General features: G+C 45.3%; 1 protein-coding gene across 1 annotated transcript in view; it reads left to right on the top strand.

Moving 5' to 3' along the window:
- The window catches only part of LOC140204373 (transmembrane 9 superfamily member 2-like), a 96,795-nt gene extending 76,511 nt beyond the window's left edge, over positions 1 to 20,284 (top strand). The window contains exon 17 of the mRNA XM_072271067.1: positions 19,344 to 20,284. Coding sequence (XP_072127168.1) covers positions 19,344 to 19,411 — 68 coding nt within the window. The 3' untranslated portion in view covers positions 19,412 to 20,284. The remainder of the gene's footprint in view (positions 1 to 19,343) is intronic.
- The last annotated feature ends 4,316 nt before the right edge of the window (positions 20,285 to 24,600 follow it).

Below are 24,600 nucleotides of genomic sequence, written 5' to 3'. Positions count from 1 at the left end.
CAGCAGCCTTAAAATTAGTGGCAACAGTCAGATTTTTATTGGCTCAGATTGCAAGCCAACATATATACAACTGTTCCAAAGTCAACTGTTGAATCAATTCCATCAAGCTTGGCATTTGATTAAATGGTTATCTTTCAAATTAAGAAGTGAGATTGAAGTGACTGATCCTGAAATAGCATTCAGTGTGTAATAGGACAATTATAATTGGGCTCTGACATTGACACTGCTTCTGTGTTTAATGAAAGTCTTAACGAAGCATTCAGTTAAGTATATACAGGGAGACACTGAGGGACAGAGACACGCACATGCTCCAAACTTAACGTCATTAATCTCTATGAAAGGAAATGCTATGAAATTTACATCAGGCTTGAGCAATTCACTTCTGAAGGGGCTAATTGTTTCTCCCCCTCAGTGGTGTGCAGGCTGGTCATTGTCAATATGGCTGCATTGAGAGCCTGTTTTAAAAGTACATGTATGGGTACACTCTGCTATGTGTTTTTCCACATATGACATTTGTTTCCTTGCATCTGTGCGTTCTTGTGTTCATTCCCCCACCTGTTCTTTCTCATAAGATATTGGAGCAGAACCAGGCCACTTGGCCCATCAAGTCTGCTCTGCTATCCCATCACAGCAGGGTTATTATCCCATTCTTCTGTCGTCTTCCTTTGACACCCTTACTAGTCAAGAAGCTAACAGCCTCAGCTTTAAATATATTCAATTGCTCGGTCTTCACAGCTGTCTGTGGTAATAAATTCCAAAGATTCACCACTCTCTGCTAACAAAATTCCTCCTCATCTCTGCTGTAAAGGGACATCTTCTCCCTCTGCTCCTGGACTTGCCCACTATAGGAAACATCCACTCTATCAAGGCTTTTCAGTATTTGATAAGTTTCAATGAGAACCCCCTTCAGAGGTGATGAGAGTGTGCAGCAAGCTGCCAGCACAAGTAGGGCATGTGAGCTGGATTTCAACGTTTAAGCGAAGGTTGGGTAGGTGCATGGATGTTCGGGGTTTGGAGGGCTATGGCTCTGGTGCAGGTTGATGGGACAAGGCAGTTTAAAAGATTTCAGTAAGGGCTAAAAGGACTGTTTATGTGCTGTACTTTTCTATGACATTCGTTTAAACTCCAGTGAGTATAGGCCTAGATCCATCATACACTTCTCATACATTAACCCTTTCATTCCCGGGATAATTTTGTGAACCTCTTGGAGCCTCCAATGCCAGCCCAAAACTACTCAGAATACTCCAAGTGCAGTCTATGACCGATACTTTATAAAACTTCGGTTCCTCATTACTCTCCACCTGTATCATGGTAACTTGCCCTGCTGGAGGACACTGGAGCGCTCGGGAAGGCCCAAATGGTCGCAGGGCTTCAGCACTGAGAGACCTGCACTAGGTTTGAGCATGGGTTTCTGGAACAGTGTCAACCTCCCTAGCCATTATGCTGATCTCTTAGAAAGCAAGGTGTAGGAAGAGGAAGGCACATTTCTCTCGAGCCCATACTGATGCTTACCAGGAACATGTTTGATCTGATATTTGATTCTGCTTTTGTGGCCAGTTTGTATGACTGTAGGTCTGGGCCTGACGTCCCGCTCACCCAGGGAAAGTGAACGCGCAATACATTGCCTCCCCTTTCCCGGTGTAGTGATCACCATGTGCTCGCTGTCTGGCCTGCTAGACAGGAGGCCACTGCAAATGGCCTCTGCTACATTACTGCGCCCGTAGCAACACCTTCTCGTCGGTGCCCCCTGTTTCCACCGAGTTTGCTACGTTATGGCGGCAACCGAGTGACCAGCGGTATAGCTGGATGGGTAGGCAGGGCTAGTTAGCCTTGGTTGGCAGCCAGCCTAAGAGAAGGACGACTCTGAATCCAAACCCGGGCAGGTGGGGCTCGTTGCCCTTGTCAGGCCAACCACCTAGGAGAAGGACACTCCAACATAAATCCTACGACCTGAGGACTTCACTGTCACCGCCCCAGCTTGCTAGGCTATGGCAGATGAACCCCAGGTGTAAAGGGTGGGGCCAGTACCGCGCACACTGCACTCCACCTAAGATACCATTGCGCAGGCCGAAGGACACACCCTTTACTGGTCAAGCAAGCCAGAGACTGAGAGATGCCTTTCTGGCATTGGCTTTATGGTCAGGAGCTCCATTGCCTCCAAACTTGAAAAATTGCCAATGGGTCACTCTGACCGCATCATCTCCATGCGCCTCCCACTTTGAACCAAGCAGCATGCCACACTCTTCAGCGTGTACGTGCGGATCCTGAAGAAAAGAATAAGTTTTACACTGACCTGCCCAACCTCGTACGGAACGCCCCTGCCGACAACAAGGTCTTCATCCTTGGCGACTTCAGTGTCAGAGTAGGCCAAGATTCAGAAGCCTGGAAAGGAGTACTTGGCAAACATGGTGTTGGAAACTGCAACGACAACGGGCGCCTTCTGTTAGATTATTGCATGGAGCAGCAACTCACCATCACTAACACCATTTTCCAGCAGAAAGACAGTCTGAAGACAACCTGGATGCATCCTCGGTCCAAGCATTGGCACCTCATGGACTACATCTTGGTGTGCCAGAGAAACCTTCGGGACGTCTTACTCAACCCGATGTCCAGCGCAGAGTGTCATACGGACCATCGGCTTGTCCGCTGCAAACTTAGTCTCCATTTCAAACTCAAGCCAAAGAGAGGAGGCACTCCAAGGAAGGAGTTTCATGTTGGCAACCTCCAGTCAGCTGAAGTGAAAGCTGACTTTCAGACGAATCTTCAGTCGAGGTTTCAGGATCCCAGTTTCCCTACAGACTCCTCTCCAGAGCTGCTTTGGGAACACCCAAAAACCACCATCCTGCAAACCTCTGAAGAAGTCCTAGGATTTTCCACAAAGAAGAGCAAGGACTGGTTCGATGATCTCCTGGTTGTTTTCAAAGAATTGCTGGTGATGAAGAGATCCGCCAACCAGGTGCACCCTGCTCAGCCGTCTTGTCCTGATAAGAAAGCAGCCTTCCACTTTGTATGCAGCAACCTCCAGCGCATTTCGAGAGATTCAGAATGTGTGATGGACCAACCTCGCAAAGAGAACTCAGCTTTACGCAGACACCGGTGACTACAGAGGGTTTTATGAAGCCCTGAGAGCGGTGTATGGAACCTTCGCACCAGGTCCAGAGTCCCTTGCGCAGTGCAGACGGTCAGGCGCTCTTCACAGACAGGGCGTCCATCCTGAACCGGTGGTTGGAACATTTCCAGACTCTCTTCAGCGCCAACCGCATGGTCCAAGGCTCAGCAATTCATGGCATCCACAACAGCCAGAGAAAACAGAACTGGACAAGATTCCAACCCTAGAAGAGACGGTCAAGGCCATAGAGCAGCTGAAAAGTGGCAAGGCAGTGGGAGTTGATGGAATCCCACCTGAGATTTGGAAACATGGGGGCCCAGCGTTACACACCAAACTCTACGAGTTCTTTGTCTACTGCTGGGAGCAAGGTAAACTACCACAGGACCTCCATAACGCAGTCATCATCGCCCTGTATAAGAACAAGGGGGAAAAGTCCGACTGCTCCAACTACCGGGGGATAACTCTTCTCTCTATTGCAGAAAAAATCCTCGCAAGAGTACTCCTGAACAGATTGGTGCCCAGCATTGCAGAAGAACACCTCCCAGAGAACCAGTGTGGTTTCAGAGCCAGCTGGAGCACCACCGACATGGTATTTGTTCTCGGGCAGCTCCAAGAAAAATGTAGGGAACAGAACAAGGGATTGTACGTGACGTTTGTTGACCATACCAAAGCGTTCAACACTGTGAGCAGGGAAGGTTTGTGGCAAATCATGGAACGACTGGGATGCCCCCCAAGGTTCCACAGCATGGTCATCCAGCTACACGAAGATCAGAGTGGCCAAGTCAGACACAACAACGACCTCTCAGAACCCTTCCCAATAGGCAACGGAGTAAAGCAAGGCTGTGTCCTCGCGCCGACTCTCTTCACCATCTTCTTCAGCATGATGCTCGAAAGGGCCACAGAAGACCTTGATGACGAGGACAGTGTCTACATCTGATACCGCACAGATGGCAGCCTGTTCAACCTGAGGCGACTACAGTCCCACACCAAGACGTTGGAACAACTCATCCGAGAGCTACCCTTCGCCGATGATGCTGCCTTTGTTGCCCACACAGAGACTGCCCTGCAGCGTATAATATCCTGCTTCGCAGAGGCTACAGAGCTCTTCAGACTGGAAGTCAGCTTGAAGAAGACAGAAGTTCTCCATCAGCCCGCATCTCAGGAAGATTACCACCCTCCCCGCATCACCATTGGTGAGGTAGAGCTGTAGGCAGTCCACCAGTTCAGCTACCTGGGGAGCACCAACTTGTCAGATGCCAAGATCAACAAAGAGATTGACAACAGACTGGCAAAGGCAAACAGCGCATTCGGCAGGCTGTACAAAAGAGTCTGGAACAACAAGCATTTGAAGAAAGGCACAAAGATCAGCGTGAACAGAGCCGTTGTACTGACTACCCTCCTGTACGGCTCCGAGTCGTGAGTCACCTACCGTCACCTACCGTCACCATCTACGACTCCTCGAGCGTTTCCACCAGCGCTGCCTCCGCACCATCCTCAACATCCACTGGAGTGACTTTGTCACCAACATCGAAGTCCTCGAACAGGCGGAGGTCACCAGCATCGAGGCCGTGCTGTTGAAGACGCAGCTGCGCTGGACAGGGCACGTCTCCAGGATGGAGGATCATCACCTGCCCAAGATTGTGCTGTATGGCGAACTCTCCACTGGCTACCGTGACAGAGGGGCACCGAAGAAGAGGTGCAAGGACTCTCTGAAGAAATTCCTTGGTGCTTGTCAATAAACTGGACTGGTCTAAGAACACTGAGGCTGTCTACAAGAAGGTTCAGAGCCGTCTCTATTTCCTGAGGAGACTGAGGTCCTTTAACATCTGCCGGACGATGCTGAAGATGTTCTACGAGTCTGTGGTGCCCAGTGCTATCATGTTTGCTGTTGTATGCTGGGGCAGCAGGCTGGGGGCAGCAGACACCAACAGAATCAACAAACTCATTCGTAAGGCCAGTGATGTTGTAGGGATGGAACTGGACTCTCTCACGGTGGTGTCTGAAAAGAGGATGCTGTCTAAGTTGCATGCCATCTTGGACAATGTCTCCCATCCACTACATAATGTACTGGGTGGGCACAGGAGTACATTCAGCCAGAGACTCATTCCACCGAGATGCAGCACAGAGCGTCATAGGAAGTCATTCCTGCCTGTGGCCATCAAACTTTACAACTCCTCCCTTGGAGGGTCAGACACCCTGAGCCAATAGGCTGGTCCAGGATTTATTTCATAATTTACTGGCATAATTTGCATATTACTATTTAACTATTTATTACTATTTTTCTATTACTATTTATTATTTCCATGACTATTACTATTTACTAATAGTATTACTATTTCTATTACTATTTATTATTTATGGTGCAACTGTAACGAAAACCAATTTCCCCCAGGATCAATAAAGTATGACTATGACTACATTGACCATTGCCAGTGGTCTAATCTAGCCTCCGATCGTGAGGACTGATGACACACCATTCAGCAGTCTGTCTCCTCCTTCGAGAACGCACGTAGGGCTGGCATTGAGGACAAAAGGAGAAGGAGGAAGGAGGAAGAACCGTGACACAGCAGCACCAAACCCAGAACAGAATTTTCCTTGCAACCGCTGTGGCCGGGCCTGCCTGCCCCGTACTGGCCTCGTCAGCCACCAGCAAGCCTGCAGCAGACGTGGGCAGCCCTTTCCTAAATCTTCATTCGCGAAGCCAAGCCATGATGATGATGATGATGAGATTTCTCCTAAACTTCAACAATCTATTTACCTCAAAGATAATTTGCGCTACTTATTTAATTTATATATATTTATTGTAATTTATAGTTTATTTTATTATGTTGTCATAGTCATAATCATACTTTATTGATCCCGGGGGAAATTGGTTCTCTTTGCATTGTATGCAGAATGTATTGCAGAATACTGCTGCCACAAAAAAACAAATTTCATGATGTATGCTGTTGATATTAAACCTGATGCTGGATGTGATTCTGAATGGGTGAGATGGATAGATAGAGAGATATATATACTTTATTGATCCTGAGGGAATTTGGGAGGCTCTTGGTCCTTGCGGTAAAGGCTGTTGGCCGCCTGATTATTTGCTATAATTGTCTCTTCGACCGGCTCTTTCTGAGCACTAATATTTCATATTTTGGGTGTTGTAGACAAGATGCCTTTGTCTGCATGATTGGCATAAATTGTAAATGGCTTGAGTTCAGCGCTGAACCTTGTGATACTTCACAAACTATTCTTTGCTAAACTGAAGAGGGCTGCTGTGTCTGTTCTGTAGTATTTGTTTCCTTCAGTTTTTGTGTAGGGACTGACAAGCTTTTCTTTCGCATCCTTTTGGAAATCTAAACGCAGTCGTCTTCTTGTCTCCCCTTTTACTTTGAAGTTTGGTTGGTGAGGTGTGGCACTCTGTCGGTCAGAGTTAACCATGAATATTGCATCCTAGCTGTCCAGATACGCAAGCCTGGGCAGAACGATATGGAGAGCAAGCTGTTGCCTGTGTAGTAAGCTCCCCCTCTCCACACATCTAATGAACACAAAGGAACGGCAGAGGTCGATACGGTTTGGCACCAGCAGCATCGCAAGAGTTGCCAGTCAGCATTGAACTCAATGTAGGACTGCCTTAGGGACTCCAGCTCCAGATTTTTCCCTTTGGGTTTACTCCTGAAACCTTCCCCATAAGCGGGTATAGCTGCAAGGCAGCAGAGGTTTCACATTAGAGTTTTCTTCTCTGCCAACACCGGCTGACGAGCCCCATCTGCCCAAAGCGACTGGTTTTCAGGAGCTAGTAACCCGCCTTTGTCCCTTCTGTCAGTAGTGGTTAGTGTAACGTTAACACAGTGTCAGCAATCACCGATTCAGGTTTAATTCCTATCTGTCTATAAGGAGTTTGTACGTTCTTCCCTTGACTGCGTGTGTTTCCTACAGACGCACTGGTCTCCTCCACATTCCAAAGACGTACCGATTAAGGTCACTAATTTGTGGGCACACTATGTTGGTGTTGGAAGCATGAAGGCACTTGTGGGCTGCTCCCAGTACATGCTCAGACTGATTGTTGATGCAAACAATGATATTCACCGTTTTTCAATGTACATATGATAAATAAAGCTAACCTTTATCCTTGGACATGTTCTCAAAAGCACTCTAATAAATTTGCTAACAGAGTTTTCCTTTTTTCTGTTAGTTTTTGCAAAGAACAGATCTGGATTGGTGTGTTTTGCTGTGGATTTCCAGCATCTGCAGAATCTCTTGTGTTTATGTGTTGATGTTATTCCTGAATTTATGCCTCTTTAAATTAGCCAGATACGGTGAAGTAAAAGCATCTCAATGTCAGCTGATCTTTCTGTCTCTGTCTCTGGAGACAGCTTATCCACTGATGTCTACTATAAGCCTACTGACTCTCACAGCTATCTGGACTATTCCTCTTCTCACCCTGTCTCTTGCAAAAACACCATCCCCTTCTCGCAATTCCTCCGTCTCCGCCGCATCTGCTCTCAGGATGAGGCTTTTCATTCTAGGACGAGGGAGATGTCTTCCTTTTTTAAAGAAAGGGGCTTCCCTTCCTCCACTATCAACTCTGCTCTTAAACGCACCTCCCCCATTTCACGTACATCTGCTCTCTCTCCATCCTCCCGCCACCCCACTAGGAATAGGGTTCCCCTGGTCCTCACCTACCACCCCAGCAGCCTCCGGGTCCAACATATTATTCTCTGTAACTTCCGCCACCTCCAACGGGATCCCATGACTAAGCACATGTTTCCCTCCCCCCCTCTCTCTGCATTCCGCAGGGATCGCTCCCTACGCAACTCCCTTGTCCATTCGTCCCCCCCCATCCCTCCCCACTGATCTCCCTCCTGGCACTTATCCGTGTAAGCGGAACAAGTGCTACACATGCCCTTACACTTCCTCCCTTACCACCATTCAGGGCCCCAAACAGTCCTTCCAGGTGAGGCAACACTTCACCTGTGAGTCGGCTGGGGTGATATACTGCGTCCGGTGCTCCCGATGTGGCCTTGTATATATTGGCGAGACCCGACGCAGACTGGGAGACCGCTTTGCTGAACATCTACGCTCTGTCCGCCAGAGAAAGCAGGATCTCCCAGTGGCCACACATTTTAATTCCACATCCCATTCCCATTCTGACATGTCTATCCACGGCCTCCTCTACTGTAAAGATGAAGCCACACTCAGGTTGGAGGAACAACACCTTATATTCCGTCTGGGTAGCCTCCAACCTGATGGCATGAACATCGACTTCTCTGACTTCCGCTAAGGCCCCATCTCCCCCTCGTACCCCATCTGTTACTTATTTTTATGCACACATTCTTTCTCTCACTCTCCTTTTTCTTCCTCTGTCACTCTTACTATACCCCTTGCCCATCCTCTGGGTTTTCCTCCCCTTCCCCTTTTCCTTCTCCCTGGGCCTCCTGTCCCATGATCCTCTCATATCCCTTTTGCCTATCACCTGTCCAGCTCTTGGCTCCATCCCTCCCCCTCCTGTCTTCTCCTATCATTTTGGATCGCCCCCTCCCCCTCCAACTTTCAAATCTCTTACTCACTCTTCCTTCAGTTAGTCCTGATGAAGGGTCTCGGCCTGAAACGTCGACTGCACCTCTTCCTACAGATGCTGCCTGGCCTGCTGCGTTCACCAGCAACTTTGATGTGTGTGGCTTGAATTTCCAGCATCTGCAGAGTTCCTGTTGTTCAATGTCAGCTGATTCAGTAGTTTTCATGCAGCCAATGGCAGATGAAATAATTATGTGGGCAATCACTTTGTAACTGATTCCATCTGTCTGTGGCCTAGCCATTCCCCAGTCCCTCTCCAGTCTGGCCTGCGTGTAATTCCAGAGAGCTGGTTGAGTCATAGAGGTTCTGTATTGTGGGTGCAGTAAATCGCTGTGCAGTGGGCAGTTACTTCCACTGCAGCATCTCACAAGCAAGCGTTCATTACGACAGGCAAGAGCTGTGTGTAAGTCACTCGTCTAAAGTCACTCAGTTTCAGTGCTGCAACTTGGATTGTAGGCTACAGCTTTTAAGCAGGTCATTGACCCGAGAGCCTGTTGAGAAAGCTCAGTGTGCTCTGCTTTCTGTGCCACGGCTTGAGGTGAACTGGGTGATGCTAAACCTTTCTGCAGAAGTTGCTGTGTCATGCTTTAGGTGATGTCTTGTTCCAAAAGATCACAGCTTTGACCAAGATGTTTAACCGGGGGGTGGGGGTGGGGGGGGGGAACGTCGACTCAGACCATGAGAGGCCTGTGTCGGCCATTTTCATTCCTTACGAGGTGCAGGTTGGAACCGGGGGGTAGGGTGTGCTGAAACTATTGCTGAATGTGGGCAGGAAGTAGGATAGGATTGTGACCACTGAAGTTTTTTTATTAGGGGGTGGGAAGTGCTGAAGATGATGAATGTGGGAAAGAAGGTAGGATTGGGACCTCTGAAAGATGCTTAACAGGGTTGGGGAGCTACTGAAGATACTGATGAATGTGGGTAGGTAGATAGGATTGGGATCACTGAAGGATGTTTATTGAGGGGAGGGTGGGGGGTATTGATAATGTGGGTCGGGAGGAAGGCAGGATTGGGACTGCTGAAGGATGTTTAACGAGGGGAGGGTGTACTGAAGATACTGATAATGTGGGTCGGGAGGAAGGCAGGATTGGGACTGCTGAAGGATGTTTAATGAGGGGAGGGTGTACTGAAGATATTGATAATGTGGGTCGGGAGGAAGGCAGGATTGGGACCGCTGGAGGATCTTTAATGAGGGGAGGGTGTACTGAAGATATTTATAATGTGGGTCGGGAGGAAGGCAGGATTGGGACTGCTGAAGGATGTTTAATGAGGGGAGGGTGTACTGAAGATATTGATAACGTGGGTCGGGAGGAAGGCAGGATTGGGACCGCTGAAGGACAGGGTGATGCTGAGCCAGTAGTGTGAGCTGAATGTGGCAGGTATCCCCCAGATCCTACTGAATCAGAATCTGGGTTATCACTGACTGACGTAGCATGTCATGAAATTTGTTGTTGTGTGACATCAGTATAGTTCAATACATAAGGTGTGCTCAGTTCTGGTCGCCTCACCACAGGAAGGATGTGGAAACCATAGAAAGGCTGCAGAGGAGATTTACAAGGATGTTGCCTGGATTGGGGAGTATGCCTTCTGAGAATAGGTTGAGTGAACTCAGCCTTTTCTCTTTGGAGCGATGGAGGATAAGAGGTGCCAGAGCTGAAATGGCTAGCACGAGAGAGCACAGTTTTAAGGTGCTTGGAAATAGGTACAGAGGAGATGTCAGGGGTAATTTTTTTACGCAGAGAGTGGTGAGTGGGTGAAATGGGCTGCTGGCAACGGTGGTGGAGGCGGATACGATAGGGTCTTTCGAGAGAGTCCTGGGTAGGTACATGGAGCTCAGTGAAATAGAGGGCTATGGGTAACACTAGGTAATTTCTATGGTAAGGACATGTTCGGCACAGTTTTGTGGGCCAAAGTGCCTGTATTGTGCTGTAGCTTTTCTATGTTTCTAAATTCTATAAATTACAATAAGAAATATATATATTGCAAACAAAAAAGAGCAAAAATAGTGAGCTAGTGTTCATAACGAGGACTGTTTAGAAATCTGATGGTGGAGAGGAGGAGGCTGTTCCTGAGACATTGACTGTGTCTTCAGGCTCCTGTACCTTCTGATGGTAGCAATTAGAAGAGGATATGTCCTGGGTGATGGATACCACTTTCTTGAGGCATTGCTGTTTGAAGATGTCCTGTATGGTGGGGAGGGTTGTGCCCACAATGGAACTGGCTGGGAACATTAAAGGGAACATTAGGGGGGGCTTCTTCACACAGAGAGTGGTGGGGGTATGGAATGAGCTGCCAGACGAGGTGGTAAATGCGGGTTCTTTTTTAACATTTAAGAATAAATTGGACAGATACATGGATGGGAGGTGTATGGAGAGATATGGTCCGTGTGCAGGTCAGTGGGACTAGGCAGAAAATGGTTCGGCACAGCCAAGAAGGGCCAAAAGGCCTGTTTCTGTGCTGTAGTTTCTATGGTTCTATGGCTGAGTTTACAACCCTCTGAGGCTTTTTGCTTACCTGTGCAGTGGCCCCTCCATACTAGACGGTGATGCAACCAGTTAGAATGCTCTCCACGGTATACCTGTAGAAATTTGCTCCACTTTGGTGACTTGTGACTGGTAAGCTTGGAGATGGGTTCAGTACATGTCAGGTAGGTGAGAAAATGTCATTCATCCCAGGAAGTGGGGTCTTCCAGCAAGTGAATACATTGTGTGTGCTGGTAACCCTGTGGTACACAGGTACATAAAGTCATCCAGCACCCTGAGGGTTAGGTGAATGAGACAGTAACTCAGCAGACACGGCTGCATCTTCCTTTGTCTAGTTAATAAGCGCATATTGGCAGTGGGAGGGACTTCAAAGGCTTTAGATCTGAAAATTCGCATTTTAATTTGAAACTTCAGTGAGTGATGCTAATACATTTTAGTCACCAACAAAGATAATAGGTGCTTCTAAATTCCTGGTTACTGCTGTTATGGCAACTTAGCAACTTCAGATGATAGCAGATTGATTAAAAATCATTATTTAGAAATGAAAGGTTTTATATGCAGATAAGGAAATGAAGTGGTATCTATATAGACATTTATCAGAAAACTAGGGAAAATGGTTAAATAGAATTCATTTTCCAATTACTTTTTGTTTACAATAATGAAAATTTCATGAATTTGTTGTCATTTCTGAAAGCTGGTGAGAATTTAAATCAGACATAGAGGAACAGAATTGCTTGCCTTAGTTTTTGAAGGCTGTTGTAATTAAAGGTGTAAAAGGACAATTAGGAGTTGTTAGCTGAAAAACGACCACATTCTATATGTAAGCATTCATTTCAAGAGGTCCTGAATGTAAAACAAAGTTGAGGCCTTATAATATATTGGTCAGACTGCACTTGGATTACTGTGAGCAGTTTTGGGCTCCATATCTTAAGAAAAGATGTGCTGGCATTGGAGAAGGTGCAGAGGATGTTCACAAGAATGAAAGGGTTAACGCATGAGGAACGTTTGGTGGCTCTGGGTTTATATTCGCTGGTATTTGGAAGAATGAGGAGGGACCTCGCTGGATCTATTGAATATTGAAAGGCCTAGATAGTGATTGTAGAGAGGACTGTAGAGAGGATGTTTCCTGTAGTGGGGGAGTCTCGGTCCAAAGGGCATTGCCTCCATTTAGAATGGAGATGAGGAATTTCTTTAGCCAGAGGGTGGTGAATCTGTGGACTTCAATGCATTTGATGACTGGAGGCCAAGTTATTGAGTACATTTAAAGCAGAGGTTGATAGGTTCTTGCTTAGTCTGGTCTTAAAGGTTGTGGGGAGAGGGCAGGAGAATGGGGTTGAGAGAGATAATATGGAATGGTGGAACTGACTCAATGGGCTGAATGGCCTAATTCTGCTCCAAGTCTTATGGTTTTATATCTTTCACTGGTATGAGCAGGGCACAGTGGCAGTTAAATTTGCTCATTAGTATGCAGTAGGTATCAGCAAGGACAAAAGAGAGCCAGAGCTATCATTGACACTTGACCCAAGCTCATCTCTTACTCTTCACCCCTAGTCTGGAGCACAAAACGCATTAGCTGGGGGAAGAAAAACAAAAAATGTTGAAAATATTTGGAAGGTCATCCAGTTGATGAGAGAAAAAATTGCTGACGTTCATTGTGTTTTCTGCGCAGATTCTATCTGACCTCCTGAGATTTTCCTTCCTTGTCTGATTTTTGCATTTCCTTTATCAGTATTGATTGCCCTTCGTACATCTAAGCACCTCCTGGCTCCTTTGTCTATTCGTTTGCTTTGTCTTCTATACTCGAGCAAGTTTAGCCCTCTGCAACCTGACTGTGAAGATTTTGATCTCAGCCCCACTGAGCTATAACCAGATTAGTTTATACACATCCAACTTTTTTCTGAACAATCCCAATGCCCCAAGTTCCTCTCAGGCAATTAAATAAAGCGGTAGATAAAAGCAAGACAGTAATAGAAAAACAGTGTTAAATAGATAAGTAACTGAAAATAAGTTGCAGCACCACCAGAACATCACAGTAATGCACAAGGTGCCATTAGTGCAAGTATTTGAGTCCCTGTGTGTGCTCACAGTTTCAGTCATTGTTCTGTGGGAGTGGTGTGATGGAGGCCGCAGCTCTGGGATAGAAGCTGTTTCTCAGTCTATTTGTTCTGGCTTTCAGTGCCCTGAACCTTTTGCTGGGCAGCAGCGGGTCGAACAGGGAGTGGCCGGGGTGTGTGGTGTCTCTGGTTATGCTGGTTGCTTTCCTCCTGAGTCTGCTGGAGTAGATGGTGTCCAGTCCTGGGAGCTCCATCCTGACAATTTGCTGGGCCGCCTTCACCACGCGATGCAGCTCTTGTCGCTCAGCGGCTGTGCAGCTGGCATACCACACTGTGGCGCTGTTAGTCAGGATGGTTGCAATTGTGCTTCTGGAGAAGTTTTGCAACAGCATTTGTAGGAGTTTGGCCTGTTTCAGCTTTCTGAGGAAGAGGAGTCTCTGTTGTGCTTTTTTTTTCACAAGCATCGAGGTGTTGGAGGTCCATGTCAGCTGTTTTGATAATGTAACTCCAAGGAACTTTAGGTTTTCCACACTTTCCACTACCTCTCCATGTATATTGGAGGGGGGTGTGTACTCTGTCCTTCGATCTCCTGAAGTCAATGATCATCTCTTTTGTTTTAGAAGTGTTAAGGACCAGGTCGTTGTTCTTACACCACTCCGTCAGATGATCCACCTCAAGCCTGTAGGCTGTTTCATCCTCGTCCGAGATCAGGCCAACCACTGTGGTATCGTCCGCAAATTTAATTATGGAGTTGGAGGTGTAGATGGGGGTTCAGTCATGTGTGAAGAGAGTGTAGAGCATAGTGTGTACGGGCCCTGCGAGGTGCCTATTTTTAAGATGAGGGTGGTGGAGGTGTGCTGACCAATTCTGACTTGCTGTGGTCGGTCTGTGAGAAGGTCCATGACCCATGAGCACAGGGAGGAACCAAGGCCAAGAGTGTTCAGCCTGCTGACCAGCTTATGGGGGACGACTGTGTTAAATGCAGAACTGAAGTCCACAAATAACATCCTCACATAAGTGTTCGGTTCCTCTAAGTGAGTCAGACAATACAGAGGGCTGTTGTGATTGCATCCTCTGTGGAGCGGTTTGCCCGGTAGGCAGACTGGTGTTTGTCCAGATCAGGTGGGATTATAGCCTTAATGTGTGAGAGCACAAGTCTCTCAAAGCACTTTATGGCTGGTATAACTTACTAACCCTAACCTGTATGTCTCTGGAACATGGGAGGAAACTGGAGTAACTGGAGGAAACTGACATGGTCACGGGGAGAACATACTAACTCCATGCAGGCAGCTGCAGAATTGAACCCAGATTCCTGCCGCAAACAGCTACACTACTGTGATGCCTGGCGAGGCTTTCTATCTGGGAGCCAGCAGTAGACATCAGTTACATGTTAATTCCAAGGCATGTTGGCTTCCGGCTAATGTAGAAACCAAAATGAGATTTCTGCTGTGGGAGAGCAGCCTTGGGGATGAATGTTTGTGATTCAGTCAGTGTTCTCTACAGACAATTTTTCACCTAGCAGCAGATTCTGTGATGTTAAATCTGAGTTGTAGCTGAGGCTGCTAAACCAATTAGTGTCTCATGTGGGGTTGTGCAATATTTTACCCTTCACCTCTTGTGTTTCCTTTGAAGGATCATGCTTCACTGTAGCATTAAAACAGTAATCCAAGTGCGGTCTGACCAACGTATTATAAGAGCAAAATCCACAGGTGGCTATGGATTGTGGATATTTAAAAAGTAGGTGATAGCTTCTTGATTAGTCAGGGCATCGAATGTTGCAGAGAGAAGGCAGGGGAATAGGATTGAGGAGGATAATTCAGCCATGATAGAGTGGTAGAGCAGACTTGATGGGCTGAATGGCCTAATTCTGTTCTTATGTCTTATGGTCTTGCGACCTTCAGAGCAGCTAGTAGGAATGAATTATTGAAGTGGGCAGGCACTGCTGGCAGGAAGCAGGGGTAGAAGGTGGTTATTCAGCCCTTTTCCATGCTAGCTCCTATCAGAGCAATGGCATCAGGCCTCTTCCTGTCCCTGCAGCCCCATAACTTGTTCTTTCTCGAGCACCCACCCATTAGTTTGCCACTTCTTGTACAGCAGCCATGAAACCCATGGGCACAACCTCTAGAGTGTGTGAGGAAATCGTCACAGGGAAATGGTCACGATTTAAGATTGCTTTATGTCATTTCCAGTATACAAATATAAAGGAGAACAAAATAATTGTTACTCCAGATCTGATGCGGCACCAAAAAACAGTAATAATTATTTTTTAAAATGATACATGTAAGTACGTGAGATAGTTTATATACATTGTATGTCCAACAAGTGGCACTAGTGGAGTCTCCATACAGCTAGTTCCAGAGGTCAGTATCAAGCCCAGATCCAACAGTCAGTGCTGCATGGTCCATTCACCAGATCACTAGGCACAAATAGGCAACTGACTTAGTTTGTTTGATTTCAGTCTGCTGCAGAATGGAAGGTAATGCTTTAAATTTTTATTCTTATGATGGGTTCTAATTTGTTATGGAGATTTCTTTACTGGCAATCCAGATACAGTGCCTATAAAAAGTATTCACACTCCTTGGAAGTTTTCATGGTTTATTGTCTTACAACATTGAATCACAGTGGATGTAATTTTATTTCTGGACACTGATCAAATGAAGAGTCATGTCGATGTGAAAACAAATTTCTACAAATTGGTCTAAATTTATTACAATTATTAAACACAAAATAATTGATTGCATATCTGCTCACCCCCTTCAAGTCAGTATTTAGTAAATGCACCTTTGATAGCAATTACAGCCTTGAGTCTGTGTGGATAGCTCTCTGTCAGCTTTGCACATCTGGCCACTGCAATTTTTCCCCATTCTTTACAAAACTTGTCAAGCTCTGTCAGATTGCATGAGAATTGTGAGTGAATAGCCCTTTTCAAGTCCAGCTACAATTTCTCAATTAGATTGAGCTCTGGACTCGGAAATGGCTTAAAAACAACAAAGTTAATGTCATAGAGCCAAGTCAATGTTGCTTTGGCTTTATTCTTGGGGTCATTGTCCTGCTGGAAAACAAATCTTCTCCGAAGTTGCAGTTCTATTGCAGACTGCATCAGGTTTTCCTCCAGGATTTCCCTGCTTTTTGCTGCATTCATTTCACCCTCTACTTTCTAAGCCTTCCAGGGCCTGCTGCAGTGAAGCATCACCAGCTCATGATGTGCGGTGTTTGGCCTACGCCAAACATTGCAATTAGTCTGATGGCCAAGAAGCTCAATTTTGGTTTCGTCAGGCCATAGAACCTTCTTCCAGCTGACTTCAGAGTCTCCCACATGCCTTCTGGCAAACTCTAGCTGAGATTTCATGTGAGTTTTGTTTTCCCCAACAGTGGCTTTCTCTTTGCCATACTCCCATAAAGGTGCAGAGGGTGAAACAGTGGGGCAACGTTTGTTGTATGCACAGTCTCTCCCATCTCAGCCACTGAAGCTTGTAATTCCTCCGGAGTTGTCAAAGGTCTTTTGATGGCTTATCTCACTAGTCCCCTTCTTGTAGAGTCACTCAGGTTTTGAGGACAACCTTCTCCAGGCAGATTTCCAGCTGTGCCATATTCTTTCCATTTCTTGATGATTGACTTAACCAACTCCAAGGGATACTCAGTGACTCGGAAATTTTCTTGTATCCATCTCCTGACTTGTGCCTTTCAATCACCTTTTCATGGAGTTGCTTGGAGTGTTCTTTTGTCTTCATGGTGTAGATTTTGCCAGGATACTGACTCACCAGCAGTTGGACCTTCCAGATACAGGTGTAATTGAAACACCTTGACTGCACACAGGTGATATCCGTGTAACGAATTATGTGACTTCTGAAACCAATTGGCTGCACCAGTGATGATTTGGTGTGTCATATTAAAGGGGGTAAATACTTGTGTAATCAATCATTTTGTTTTATATTTGTAATTAATTTAGATCACTTTGTAGAGATTTGTTTTCACTTTGATACAGAGTCTTTTTCTTTTGATCAGAGTCAGAAAAAAGGGGGCAGTGAATACTTTTTAATAGGCACTGTATCTGGGTCACTGATTTGAAATGTTTCCAGTTTTACCATGGCAGTTGGAGAAATTCAGTTCAGTTTATTATATGGTATGAAATTTGAGGTCATTCGTAGGTCAGCTCAACCATGGATGTGTCATCCTGGCTGCCTGTGCGAGCCAGGGCAGTACAATATGGAGAACAAGCTGCTGCCCCCCTCTCCATGCAGCTGATAAATCCAAAGCACCTGTGGACCAGAAGTGGAATTGTTCTTCCAAACTCTGCACTCTCAGCATTGCCGTCAAGGGGAAGGATCACCCTGCTATATAGATGAAGTGTGTGAAAATAATTTTCACACAGTACCTGGCTCGTGTCTGGCATGCAATACCTTCCCAGGCGGCTGAGACAGGTTTAGTTAAGGCTTTGAGGAAAGTAGATTATTGCTTGAAGGGGTAATATATTGCATGCAAATAGGGAACTGCAGGAGAGGGACTGGCTTCATTGGTCAGCACAGAGAGTGTGGTTTGTTTCACATATACCAGTAAGGTCCCTTCAGCCCACGATGTTGTGCCAACCCTTTAATTTACTCCAAGGCCAATCTAACCTTCCTGATGAAGGGTCTCCATCTGACACGTTGGTTTCCTCCAGCATTGTGTGTGTGTGTATACGTACGTACGTACGTGTACACACACCACAGTAGAGAGCACAGCCTCAGTCTTCCTCTGTCTGCAGCAACACTCCCTCGGTTTATCTGTTTGACTCCTGAAACTGAACACACAGCTTTTAGATTTCTTACTCAAAGCTCATACCAGGAACCTTCATGCATGAGGAGATCTGAAAAGAACATATAAAACTAATTCAACTTTAGCAAAATGTTCTCGTCCACTGTGAAGGCAGCAGAAGACCATGTAAGCAAAGCGCCAAAGTTCAAAATAAATTTAATATCGAAGTATATTTACAGTACTGTGCAAAAGTCTTAGGCATATGTATTTATATAGTTAAGGTGCTTAAGACTTTTTCATAGTACAGTATTTGCCAGTGTGGAATGGCGAGTGAGTTTGTAAATCTGGTGGGAGCAAGGGATGTTGGGAATGGCAAGGGTTGAGTGCTTTGGGAGGTGTGTGGGACATGTGGCAGAGGAGTGCCTGGGGTGGGGGGGTGATGCAGATGCCAGGCAAGGTCATTTGATTCCAAACAGTTAATTTATTGATCAATACAGAATGTCTTCCTGGTGCCTTCTGCTCCCTCCCCTCACCCTTTCCCTTTCCCCAACCATGATTGTCCTCTCCCTGCCCTCTTCCCACTCTCAGTCCACAATAGAGACCCAGATCAGAATCAAGTTCACTCACATATGTCATGAATTTTTTTTGCAGCAAGCAGCAGTACAGTGTAATACATAAAACTGTACTGTTTTGCCGTGCAACACAGTACTGTGCAAAGGTTTTAAGCACCTTAGCTATACATATGTGCCTAAGACTTGTGCACAGTACTCTACGTCACCACATACAACCTTGAGACTCATTTTCTTGCAGGCATTCACAGGAAATGCAAGAAACACAATAGGATCAGTGAAACACAGCTCACAACAAGATGGACAAACAACCAGTGCAAAAAAAACAGCAAACTGCAAATACAGAGAAAGTATTTTTTATTGTTTGTTTATAATAATAAATATCAAGAATATGAGAGGAAGAGTTGTTGAAAGTGAGGAACGAGATGTGGGAACAGTTCAGTGATGAGACGAGTGAAGTTGAGTGATGTTACGTTCCTCTGGTTCAGTAGTCTGATGGTTGAGGGGTAATAACTGAACTGAACATTAAAGGAGGATCAAAGAAAACATATGCAACATTTTTTAAAACAATTGTGCATTATTTCCCTTGTCAATAGGATGTATGTTTTATTCCAATCCAGTCACAAGCAAGTACCAAAAGTAGAGAAAGGGGCCTGTTATCATCATGTGACAGAACAGATACAGGCCCCTGTGGCCCAAACAGTCTATTGCTCCATTTGGCATTTCTGTTACACCTATTAACTGGAGATATTGATCAGATGGTTTTTAATGTCGGCAATGCTGTAATGTGTTACTGACATTAACTTCTTCTCTCTGTGTTTTCTTTGTTTAGGTACTGTTGGATTTTTCGCTTGTTTCTGGTTTGTCAACAAGATCTATAGTGTTGTGAAGGTGGATTAATAACGGCCCCCACACATATGATGTGTATTTTCTTTAACTTTTGCATTTAAAATATTTATCAATAGCTTCAATCCTGGACACTTTCTAAACATTGTTCACTTCTAATTGCGAAGCTAGAATAATTGCAACAATAAAAACTAGTTTAGTCGATTGTCTCACATTTTTGCAATCATGTGATAATGATTAGAGTGACAGGTTGAGGAAGGCTTCCTTGGCTGTTAACTCCGTGTTCAGATGTCCCATTTACTGCATAGTTTCCTCCTTCCAATTTGATTTGTAGTGCATGCTTTCTGATCCTTTGTCAATGGTTGGGACTGTCATGCCCAGTAAAATAGCACTTGGATACCTGGGCACCGTCAGGAGCACTTGAACTGTTGGAGAACCACACTGTGGCATTGTTGCTGGATTTCCAAGGCACACTTTCTCTTTGATAGCTTGAGGTTGTGAGGCAGTTTTGCTCTGGCAGTTCCAAAGACGTTGGTCGTTGTGCTCCCGTGTTTTTACTTCCACTGTTTGTGCTCAAATAATAACTGAATAATTTTACTGAAAGTGGATTCTTTAGTGCTACATTAAAACAATTGCAATAAGATCAATCCATTGTATATAGACAGCTCATTCACCTTTGTAATGTAAATATATGGAACTGTGTTAACCCATTCCTTCCCCAGTCCGGTCGTTGTTCCCACTTCCCAACAGCAGCAAGGATTTAATCTTCTATTGTTTACTGTGATATTTTGTAAATATTCCCATCAACTTGGATCAAGGGTAGTGTTTTGGTGCTAGAGCAGCACAGATTGGTGGCTTTACCTATCCGCAGTGCCTGATGTCTCCAATATCTACCAATATCTCTTCAATAAACTTGAGATCAATCACTTTTTATTTGTGCAGACTTCTTACATTTTAATGTTTTGTTTCATTGTTTAGATAATGTATATTGTCTTGTAGATATAATCAGAATTTAGCTTAGACGATAAGACAATGGAGCAGAATTAGGTCATTACATAAGACCATAAGATATAGGAGAAGAAGTAGGCCATTTGGCCCATTGGCTCTGCTCTGCCATTCAATCAAGGGCTGATCCAATTCTTCCAGTCATCCCCACTTCTCCCCAAATGCTTCGATGCCCTGGCTAATCCAGAACCTATCCATCTCTGCCTTAAATACACCCAATGACTTGGCCTCCACAGCTGTTCATGGCAACAAATTCCACAGATTTACCACCCTCTGACTAAAGTAATTTCTCCACATCTCTGTAACTTTGCCACATCTAATCTGTTCAGGCCTTTTACCATTCGGAATGTTTCTGAGATCCCCCCTCATTCTCCTGAACTCCAGGGAATACAGCCCAAGAGCTGCCAGATGTTCCTCATACATCCTGGAATCATTCTCGTGAATCTTCTCTGAACACTGTCCAATGTCGTCGTCATCTACTCCTACTCTGTTTCAGGCAATATCTGTGGAGAAGAATAAGCAGTCGATGTTTCAGGCCAAGACTGTAAGGGGTTCTTGTTCTTGCTTCATTCTCCTCTCCTGTACCATTTCTTCTTCAGCTCTTTACCTCTATCACCTATCTCCTCTCAGCTTGTCATTTCATTCCCCACTCACCTACCTTCCCCCTCACCTGGTGTCACCTATCACCTGCTAACTTTTACTCCTTCCCCACCCCACCTTTTTATTCTGGCTTCTGTCCCCTTCCTTCCCAGTCTTGACGAAGGGCTTCAGCCCAAAATGCTGATTGCATATTCCCCTCCCTAGATGCTGTTTGATCTTCTGAGTTCCACTAACATTTTGTGTCATTGCTTTGGATTTCCAGCATCCCATTTTTATAGGTAATGTTTATCTTGTCTAATTGGATGGTGGAGCAGGGGCTCTAAGACTAGCCCCCTGTCTTGAATGCCATAGGTTTGCCAACCCTGAACTCCCTTTGGTCCGTCAGCATGCCCAGCCCCCTCAGGCTGTTCTCTGCTTGCTGCTCAAAGTGCCTTCTTCTACTAACTGTTCTGTTGAGCATGTTTCCCTTTCACTCCCCACACTCGGCTCTCCTGTCTGCGCCACGTTGCTCAATCTGTCACTTGAGCAGAGGGATAACTGGAAGTGGGCATTTCGGAGCAGGCAGACGCACTCAGATCTGGGAAGGTAGATGAGATCCTGCAAAATCCAGAGGATATTGGACACAAGTTTGGACCTTCAGACATAAGAGGAGGTGGCAATGGAACAAGGACACTGTGGGTCGGGAAGGGATTGTGAAAACTGGAAATATTGCAACCCGTGAAGGGAGAGGGGGGAGATAATTTCTCTTAGACCATAAGGCATAGGAGTAGAATTAGGCCATTCAGCCCATCGAGTCTGCCCCACCATTCCATCATGGCTGATCCCAGATCCCATTCAACCCCATACACCTGCCTTCTCCTTTGATGCCCTGACCAATCAGAGAGCTCTCAACTTCTGCCTTAAATATACCCACAGACTTGGCCTCCATTGCAGTCTGTAGCAGAGCATTCCACAGATTCACTACTCTCTGGCTAAAAACAAAAGTTCCTCCTTACCTCTGTTCTAACAGGTCACCCCTCAAATCTGAGGCTGTCCCCTCTAGTTCTGGATACCCCCACCATAGGAAACATCCTCTCCACATCCACCCTATCTAGTCCCTTTGACATTCAGTAGGTTTCAATGAGATCCCCATGCATTCTTCTAAATTCCAGTGAGTCCAGGCCCAAAGCTGCCAAACTGTCCTCATATGTTAACCCCTTCATTCCTGGAATTATCTTCGTTAACCTCCTCTGGACAACACATCCTTTCTGAGACATGGGGCTCAAAACTGATGACTATATTCCAAGTGCAGCCTGACTAGTGTCTTATAAAGGTCAAGCATGATCTCTTGCTTTTAAACTCTATTTCCCTTGAAATAGTGCCAATTTTGAATTTGTCTTGTTTACCACAAACTCAATTTGTAAATTAACCTTCTGGGAGTCTTGCACAAGGTCTCCTAAGTCCCTCTGCACCTGTGATGTTTGAACCTTCCCCCATTTAAATAATTGCCTGTACTATTGTTCCTTTTACCAAGATGCGTTATCATACATTTGCCAATACTGTATTCCATCTACCACTTTTTTGCCCATTCTTCCAATTTCTCCAAGTCTTGCTGCAATTACATTGCTTCCTCAACACCACCTACCATTCCACCTATCTTTGTATCATCTGCAAACGTTACCACAAAGCCATCAATTCCATTATCCAAATCATTGATAAACAATGTGAAAGCAGCAGTCCCAATAGTGAGACCACTAGTCACCCGTAACGCCATAGGATTTTATCTTGTTAAGCAACCTTGTGTGCACCTTATCAAATGCCTTCTGAAAATCCAAGTAAGTGACATCCACTGCCTTTCCTTTGTCCACCCTGCTTGTTACTTCTTCAAAGAACTGTAACAGATTTGTCAGGCAAGATTTCCCTTTACAGAAACCATGCTATCTTTGACTTATTTTATCAGAAGTCTCCAAGAACCCCAAAACCCCATCCTTAATAATAGACTCCAATACTTTCCCAACTACTGAGATTAGGCTAACTGGTCTATAATTTCCTTTTTTTTTGCCTTCCTCACTTCTTAAAGAGTGGAGTGACATTTGCAGTTTTCCAGTCCTCTGGGACCATGCCAGAATCAAGTGATTTTTGAAAGATCATGACCAATGCATCCATTATCTCTTCAGCAACCTCTCTCAGGACTCTGGGATGTAGTCCATCTGATCCAGGTGACTTTTCCACCTTAGGACCTTTCAGTTAGCCTAGCACTCTTGCTCATGTTCTGCTTGTACCTCCTGGAGACTTGTTGTTTTCTGGATATATTCACCCGCTCTGTCATTTGCTTCCTAGTCCCCAGCTGATCACAGTTTTCTGTGCCTGTTCTTATCTCCTCCTCTTCTGACATTTCCCAGTTCTGACGAATATAGAACAGTACAATGCAGTACAGGCCCTTCAGCTCACGATGTGCCAGCCCTTTAACCTACTCCAAGATCAGTCTAACCCCTCTCATCCATGTGCTGATCTGAGAGTCTCTTAAATGTTCCCAACACATCTGCCTCTACCATCATCCCGGGCAGGAAGTTCCACAGATCCACCACTCTGTGTAAAAAAAAAAAAACAAACCTACCTCCGACAGCCCCCCCAATACTTTCCTCCAATCATCTTACAATTATGCCCCTTGTATCAGCCACGAGGGGTCACTGATCTGAAACACCAAGTCAGTAGTTTCTCTCTCAAATGCTGCCTGATCTGTTTCATAAGGCCTTTTGTGACATTTCAAGCATCACTACAGTACATTTTAAAGTGCAGATGCAGTTGTAATGCAGGAATTGTAGATGTGATCTGTGCTTGGCATGTTCTCACAGAGACAAGGAGACAGGTAGTACAGAGGGGCCACTGCACAGGATTGGAAAAAGCAGCAAAAAGGTGAAACTCAGCCTGCTCCATCATGGGCAGCAGCATTGAGAACACCTTCAAAATCAGGTGCCTCAAAGTGGCAGCATCCATCATTAAGGACCTCCATCACCCAGGACATGCCCTCTTCTCATGTCTACCATCAAGGATGAGGTACAGGAGCCTGAAGACATACACACAACTTTTCAGGACTGCCATCAGATTTCTAAATGGACATTGAACCCATATACACTAACTCACTTTTTTTCCCTTTTTTTTGCTCTCTTTTTGCACTAATTTAATTTCGATTTTAGATATATAATTTTTATAGTTTTATAGTAATTTATAAAACTGCAAAACAGCATATTTCACGACATTTGCTGTGATATTAAACCTGAATGTGATTTTGGATCTGAGCTAATATTTTTAAGGACTGGCCAGGATACTAGGGTGCTCTCCTCTGCTGTTGAGATTGACAGCTCTGTGCAGGAGGGACAAGTTAGATTGATTGTGGAGTACGTTTATATTGGTTGACACAACATGATGGGCCGAAGGATACATTCTGTGCTGTATCATTATGTGTTCTATGTTCTATCAGAAGAATGTTCTTTCCCCTTGAGAAGGCATTTGTGCCTTGATGTGACATCAACACGTGATACCACACATAAGACCAACACATAAGACCATAAGACATAGTAGCAGAATTAGGCCATTGACCAAATCAAGTCTGCTCCGCCATTCCATCATGGCTGATTTATGTTCTTTCTTGACTGCAT

This window comes from Mobula birostris, chromosome 10 (genome assembly GCF_030028105.1).
Source record: "Mobula birostris isolate sMobBir1 chromosome 10, sMobBir1.hap1, whole genome shotgun sequence".
Lineage (NCBI taxonomy): Eukaryota > Metazoa > Chordata > Chondrichthyes > Myliobatiformes > Myliobatidae > Mobula > Mobula birostris.
This window is presented reverse-complemented; position numbering and strand designations above follow the sequence as displayed.